At 57.4% G+C, this 7,498-nt stretch overlaps 1 protein-coding gene across 1 annotated transcript in view; it reads left to right on the forward strand.

Annotated features, from left to right (window-relative positions):
- Positions 1 to 1,031: 1,031 nt before the first annotated feature.
- Positions 1,032 to 7,498, forward strand: part of RNF44 (ring finger protein 44) — a 10,462-nt gene continuing 3,995 nt past the window's right edge. The window contains exons 1-5 of the mRNA XM_010846646.1: positions 1,032 to 1,432; positions 5,715 to 5,866; positions 6,072 to 6,261; positions 6,655 to 6,822; positions 7,228 to 7,401. Of these exons, the coding sequence (XP_010844948.1) occupies positions 1,322 to 1,432; positions 5,715 to 5,866; positions 6,072 to 6,261; positions 6,655 to 6,822; positions 7,228 to 7,401 (795 nt within the window). The 5' untranslated portion in view covers positions 1,032 to 1,321. The remainder of the gene's footprint in view (positions 1,433 to 5,714; positions 5,867 to 6,071; positions 6,262 to 6,654; positions 6,823 to 7,227; positions 7,402 to 7,498) is intronic.

The following is a 7,498-nucleotide window of genomic DNA, read 5'->3' on the forward strand; positions in this document are numbered from 1 at the left end:
CAGTATAAACAAGGAGATGCGGAGCGGCTGAGCCATGATGTCATCGCGGCGCAGTAGCTCTCGGGGCTGACGTCATCTCCGGATAGATTGCCGGCCCAGGGCTGTTAGAGCCTTCCTAACCACTCAGGCTGGCTTAAGGGACGCTCTTGCCCCGTCGAAGGTCTGGTTCATTGCACTTCAGTGTCCCAGGCGCCGCCCGCGCCCGAGGAGGGAACCATGACACAGTAAGTCCGGGCTGCGGCTCTCCCGGCAGGACCCGTTTCTCGGGCAGGGAAACTGAACCTCAGAAGCATGAGTGATTCGCGAGTTTGCATAGCAAGTTAGAGTTGCAGCCAATTTGTCTTACCCACGTAGAGGGTCTTCCATCTTTAGGTCAGGCCATGTGGCCCCGCCCCTTGCTTGTGATGGCTGCGGTCACTTTAAGTGAGGAGGTGGGGACGAGAAGGAGGTTTAAAAAAAAAAAAAAAATCTGCCCTCAAGATGGCGACCCATAATCACGTGCCGAGCCCCGGCGGGTGATTGGCTCTTGGCACCCCCGAGGGGAGGAGCTCTTGACAAGGGGCGGGGCCCTTGCGGGCAGCTGCCGGCTACTGTTTGCCGGAACCTCCCGGCGCGCCCCCGCGAGTCCCCCTCCCGCCCGGCGCGCGACCCCGCCGCTTCGAATGTTGTGAATCAAATGTGGGGTTTGTTACATTTCCGCTGCCGCCGCGGACAGTTCTTAAAGGGCCAGCCGCAGGCAGCTGCGCAAACCCGGCCGCGTCCTGCACTGCCTCCTGCTTCCCAAGGGCCTGAGCTGGCCACGCGTGGGCCTCGCGAGGCAGACGGTCGGCGGACGGACAACAAAGAGAGAGGGCCCCGGAAGGATCTGGACAGCCCCCGGACTAGGGGGTGGGGAAGGGAGCACATTGTTCCGCAGGGCGGGGGCTCTTAAAGGGTCCAGGCAGCATACTCCCACCCCCACCTCCGCCCCCTGCCCAGCTTGGCCGTTCTAGATCGGGAACAAAGGAGTCACGGTGTGGCCGAAGGTGAGTCGGGGTCTGAGCCCCCAACTCCCGATTTCTGCATCCCTAGAACTCCTGCCCTCCTTCCCCTGGGACTGGGTATTGTGATCTAGCTGGCTCTGCAGGAGTTAATCACGGGCAGTCCGGAGTGGGGACGGCGAGGCCTCTAGAATCCGGGACCCCTCCCCACCCCCAGCGCCCACCGAGGCCAGGCCGAGTCTCCTTCAGAGGCTAAGCGCTGCGGTTGGAGAGGAAGGAGCCGCCCCCTCCCCCTGCCGCCGCCACTTCCTTTGTTGTTGCTTTTGTCTCACGCCGAGCACATGGTCCGGGATCCTCGGCTCTTAAAGTCACAGCGCTCTGGCCCCGACGCCGCAATCTGGCCTCTCGTCCCCGATGTTCCTCTGAGCACAGCACAAAGGAGTGAGAAGGGGGTGAGGGAGGCCCCGCTCTGGGCGAGTATCCGTACCATGCCCCCTCCCCCACGCCTGTCCCCTTTCCCGGGGAGGGTTGGTTGAGGAAGCTCCCCAACCCCTCTACCTCCGCCTAGCCTACATGAGGAGGGGCTTGCCCTTTAGGGACACTGGTTTCCTTCCCCTATAATGTGACCACCTGGTTTCTTGCGTCTTGCTTATTGTGGTTTTATTTGGGAGCTCTGGGAAGGAGAGATTTCCACCCCCATTTTACAGTTGTGGCAACTGAGTCTCAGAAGGGAAGATTTCCTTGACCAAGGTCACCTAGGGAGTCTGGGCTGGCGCACGACTCTTACTTAACTCAGACCCTGGTGGTCCTGCCCTCAGCTGCCACCAGACACCACAGTTGGGTAGCTTTGCTTGTCTTCCAGGCAGTGCTGGGCCCAGCATGCCTCTTTTGGGGGGCTGGTGGGAGGGAGTAGGGAGGGGTGCTTCTCAGCCTACCTCAGTCTGCTCCTGTCCTCAGGGCCTCACTTGGCTTATCATCTGCAAAACAGCCCCTATTCCTGAGCCGCCAGGCCCAAATTATATGTTAGGGTCTCCCTCTACCAGGATGAGGATAGCTGCTTGGGGCACTGAAAGTGCCTGGGGGAGGAGATGGATGCAAGACGCATTCCCTGCTTCTGGGCAAGATTGGATTTAGGGATGGGACCCTCAGGGCTCTTTTTCAGAGACCTTATTAAGAGCCCAGCCCAAAGGATGAATGGTAAAAGGCAGAGCTAACTAGGTGGTGGTTTTGCTGTTTGACCTTGAGCAAGTTGCTGGCTCCAACTTTGGGCCTCACTTCTTTCCACAATAGGGCTTGTCAGGATGCCTGAAAGAGAAAGCTCTTCTGATCTCCTTTAGGGCCCGCAGTAGAGATTTGGCATTAGGTAATTCTTGAGGGTACTGATGGTAATGCAAGTCAGGGTTGAAGAAGCCTGGGCCTAGGTGACCAGCCAGGACTAAGTCTGACCCGCTTTGGCTTTATAGTCTGGAGTAAGTTACTTCCTTCCTTGGGTCCCAGTTTGCTCAACTGTCAAGTGGGTGAGTTCCCCCTGGGCCATCCCTGTTCCCAGTCAAGAACCAGGGCCCCCTCCTTGCTAGCCGGGGTGTTCCCTGAGGGAGCCTGTCTGACTCTCTGATAGTGTAAAGCTCAGCTGATACCTGAGCTTTACAAATCACTGCAGTGGAGTTTGGGGAGTCCTTACCAGTCCCCTGGGAGTGATTATTGGCCTGATCCCATTTTACAGATGAATAAGCTGTGGCTCAGAGAGAGGAAGCAAAGTGCCCAGTCCTCAACCAATACTGGCCCGAGATCAGGGCTGCTGCTGCTGCTAAGTCACTTCAGTCATGTCCAACTCTGTGCGACCCCGTAGATGGCAGCCCATCAGGCTCTCCCGTCCCTGGGATTCTCCAGGCAAGAACACTGGAGTGGGTTGCCATTTCCTTCTCCAATGTGTGAAAGTGAAAAGGGAAAGTGAAGTCGCTCAGTCGTGTCTGACTCTTCACGACCCCATGGACTGCAGCCCACCAGGCCCCTCCGTCCATGGGATTTTCCAGGCGAGAGCACTGGAGTGGGTGCCGTTGTTAATAAAATGCAAGGGTTGACACTGTCACCTTTGGCACCATTGGCTACAGCTAGAGGGTTGGATTTCCCAGCTCCTTGCCACTTCCCTTTCCTGTGCTGTGGGAGTTTTTGAAGAGGCTGGCTAGAGCAGAATCCCATGGGCCTGGGCCTCTGTGGTTCTTCACCCCTGAGCCTTCACATTGCCCAGCCTTCAACAAGACAGCATAGCATAAGAGGAGCAGTTGAGGCCACTGCTATGTCCCTGGGCACTCAACTCTAGCTGACTGGCCTTGGATCTCATTTCTCTCAGTGAGATCTCCTCCACAGTGTCCCTACTTCTGAGGGTTTCTATGAGGACTTAACTGGGATGGCACATGGAAAGTATTGTAGTTCTTGTTAATAACTCCCCATCAGCAGGACTGAGGTATCTCAGGATCTCCGAGGTCAGTTAGAACAGAGGTTCTTAAGCACTGCCTGTGCTATAGAAACTGCTGGGGAATTTGGTGGAATTCTAGGCACTCTTGTTCCCCAACCTTCTTAAGATTCTGATCCAAAATGTCTAGGGTGGGTCAGGAGTTTGTGTTTCAGTTATTTGGGGGTTTCCTCTGAGTCCCTCTTGGTCTGTGTTTGCTTGGCTGGATCATAAGCAGGAATCGAGGCTGTGTGCGTGTGTGTACACATGCATGTTAGGATGTGCACTTGGCCTACAAGGGGGTTACAACCCCAGTCACCTGTGGTGGGCAGACGGGGAATGGGTCTGGGATGGCCTGGAGAGAAAGCTCATGCTCAGAGTGAGGGAGTCAAGCAGGAATGAGGGACCAGATTTTCTGCTTCACCACACACACACACAGTCACACTCACTCACTCTGAAAGGCCAGATTTTTATGTAATCTCCCAATTTTTAATCATTGGCACTAACTTCACTGCTGCCAGACTGATTACATAGACCTGTGTTATCAGCTCTCCTGGGTGCATTTACCACATCAGGCCTGCCCTGTGCTGGATCAATCTACTGGGCCTTGTCCACCCCTCTGCCAAGTGCTGGCTGGGAAGAGCGTGAATTCCAGCTCTTCTGTGGCCTTGGGCCCTGTGCTGTCTTAGCAGGTAGAGAAGAGTCCCCCCTTTCAGGCTCATTGTGAAAGTTAGGGCCCACGCACATAAAGCCCAGTGCAGAGGAGAGGAACAAGGAGTCGAGGGGACAGTACACACACTCCTCTGTGAGCACAGAGGCAGCACTTGAGGCTGTGTGTGGAGGAAGCATAGGAGTTGCGTTCTGTGGAGGCGGGGTCCCTGCAGTAGGAACAGCCAAGGGCTGGTCCTGCTAGACGTGCCCTTTAGCTTTGCAGGGCCTGACAGATTCCAGAACTTTCCCTGCCAGGGCCTCATTCCAACCTCTGGAGTTAATGCCCCTCCCGCCCCTGCCCCCCGCAACTTGCCCCACCTGGACCCCAGCTCCTGCACCGCCTCGTTCCCACTCAGCTTCCTCCCTTAGGTTTAGGTTTTTGCTTCCTCTTTTTTCTCAGCAAGCCCTACCTCCCGCTTGCGGGCTGTGTTAGGTCAGGTTTGTACAACCCCCTCCAACCCCCTCCAACCCCTTCCTCCTGCCCCAGAGGCATGCAGCCAGGCCCACCAGTCCATCAGAGGTTGACTTCCTTTATCGCTTCATTGCGTCTTGCCAAAATTCTTGGCCTGGACCCTTTCTTGTTGGCAGCAGGGTACAGCCAGAGGCTTGTAGTCAGCCCACCTCCCCGCTTTGACACTTCCTGTGGCACCTTGAGCAAGTCCTTTCCTGTCTCTGAGCCTCAGTTTTCTGTTCTACAAAATGGAGCTGACACCTACTCTTAAGAGTAGGTGAAGTCTCACTTGGGTGGGCACTGTGGTAACAGATTATGGAAAGAAACTATACAGTCTACTCTCTTTATCCATGCGTTCACATCCATAGATGTAACCAACATTGGATAGAAAATACTGGGGGGGGGAAATCCATCAAGTTGCAAAAAGCGAAACTTGAATTTGCCCTTTAGGTAGCATTTACATCATATTTACCCAGCATTTACATTGTATTAGGTGTCATAAGTAATCTAGAAATGGTAGGAAGTCTAGGGGAGGATGTGTATAGGTTATATGTGAATATTACAGCATTTCACATAAGGGATTTAAGCATTCTCAGATTTTGGCATCATGGGAGTCCTAGAACCAGTACCCCATGGATACTGAGGGATGACTCCTGACTTGTCTCAGACTGAGAACCCCCAAGGGCAGGAACCAAGTCAGAACCTCTCACATGTTAGTAGTCGAAGGAGTGTAGTCCTTCTTGAGCCAAGCAGGTGGAAGGGAGGAAGCTGGAGTCCCCTCAGGAACCCCACTACCTGTAGGACATATTTGTAGACCCTTGCACCACGACAGGGTTCCCTGGAGACCCACCCGGAGGGAGCCTTACACCAGAGCCACCTGGCCTGGAAGCATGTTAGCCAGCCCTCTGGACTCCCTGCAGGCCAAGGCTCTCTCTGGTCTGTCGGCCCTGAACCCCAGTGCCAGAGCACGGTGCTGCCAGGAGAGCACAGGGGCATGGTGGGCGGCATCAGTGGGCTTCCGGAACCAGGGTGCAGAAGTTTGATGCTCCTTCCCTGACCGCTTATGGAGCAAGGGACTGAACTTTCTGTGCCTTAGTCCCTTTGTCGGTTTGCCTCCTAGGGTCGTGTACCCTGGCGCAGCCCCTCCAGCCCTCTGCCACCCCTGATGCAACCATGGGCTCTGGCAGTGACTAGGTGGGGCCCCTCTGCCCCTGGGGGTCAGCGGCAATTCCCTGCAGGACCCAGCAGCAGCCCGGGCCAGCTCTGGGGAAGGTAGGACGGAACTTCCCATCCCATGGATCCTGGAGCCACTGGCATGGGGGCTGTCAGCCTGGGCTGGCACAGGGGCCGGGGGCGGTGGGCCCAGGGCCCTGAGCTGTCTTCCTTACCCAGTGGGTAGTGGACCTTTGGCTTCTTCCATGCTCTGTGAATGAGCAGCCCCCGTCAGTGCTACTGGGGCCTCCTCTCTGTGGTGCAGCCCCAGCCACGAGGGCCCCGTGGCCAGCCTGCCGGCCCAGGATGAGCGCTTCCCCTCCCAGCAGCTGCCGCCCCGACCAGCACACCTCCCCGTAGAGGAGCGCCGAGCCTCGGCTCCTGCCGGCGGGAGCCCCCGAATGCTGCACCCAGTCTCCCAGCAGAGCCCGTTCATGGTTGATCTCCACGAGCAGGTAGGCAGAACTCCCCACCCCTGCACTCTGCCTTGCCGCCGTGGCCTCTGGCAAGTCGGTCCAAGGAGCAGAGGAGCAATACCCTGACTTCACCTTGCTGAACTCATTGCTCCGTTCAGGGAGGCATCTTTAGCCCTGGTGTACAGGTTGGTGCATTGAAGCCCAGAGAAGGGAAGGACCTTCCCTGGGGCCACACGGTGGATGAGTTGATAGAGCTAGAGAGCCCCTCCTGGGTTCCCAGAGGACTCTCAGGGGCTTGGGGCAGGAGGTAGCAGCCAGGTCTACAGTGGGTAGGCCCCAGCTAGAGAAGGGAAGAGAGCTGGCCCGGCGGGACTTTCTCACCTCAGGGGCCGCCGAGTGGCCTCCGCACAGTTCTGGGTCTCTCTTCTGCAGGTGCACCAGGGACCTGTCCCTCTGTCCTACACAGTCACCACGGTGACCACCCAAGGCTTCCCCTTGCCTGCAGGCCAGCACATCCCTGGCTGCAGCGCTCAGCAGCTCCCAGCATGCTCCGTGATGTTCAGCGGGCAGCACTACCCGCTCTGCTGCCTCCCGCCCCCGGTGAGTGAGCGCCCACCCAGGCTTCCTGGTCTGTCTCTAGCTGAAGGCCTCAGGCTTGGGCCTGTAGCAAAACTGAGCTGCACTTAACGGCCCTTACCCAGGCTGTCAGAGTCCTCTGGGCTCCAGGCCACAGCCTTGTCCAGAAGAGTGTACGTGTATTCATGTCCAGTGGAAGGGCATTGCAGAGCTCAGGGATGGCCCTGCATCGCAGGGCCTGCTGTATGGTTTGGAGTCGTCACTGTGGGCCTTCAGAGCAAGATGTCCTGCCTGGGAGGCCTAGGCCAGGGCTAGATGGTCCAGAGGGCTTCTCACTGGGTGGAATGGGCCCTGGCCCTGATCCCACAAACCTAAGACCGGACCCAGAGCCCAGAAGTGTTCTCCAGCCTCTGCCCCCTTTCTCAGCAGCTGATCCAGGCGTGTACCATGCAGCAGCTCCCTGTGCCCTATCAGGCCTACCCTCATCTCATCTCCAGTGACCACTACATCCTACACCCCCCGCCGCCAGCCCCACACCCCCAGCCCGCTCACATGGCGCCTCTTGGGCAGTTTATGTCCCTGCAGACACAGCACCCACGCATGGTGAGTCCCGGCGAGGGGTCTGGTGCTACAGGGGATGGTGGAAGGGGTGGGGGCCAGGGGACTCCCCTCGTCACTGACTGCCAAACCCCACCCCCCC

The sequence above is a fragment of the Bison bison genome, unplaced genomic scaffold (genome assembly GCF_000754665.1).
Source record: "Bison bison bison isolate TAMUID 2011002044 unplaced genomic scaffold, Bison_UMD1.0 scf7180017864238, whole genome shotgun sequence".
NCBI classification, from domain to species: Eukaryota; Metazoa; Chordata; class Mammalia; order Artiodactyla; family Bovidae; genus Bison; species Bison bison.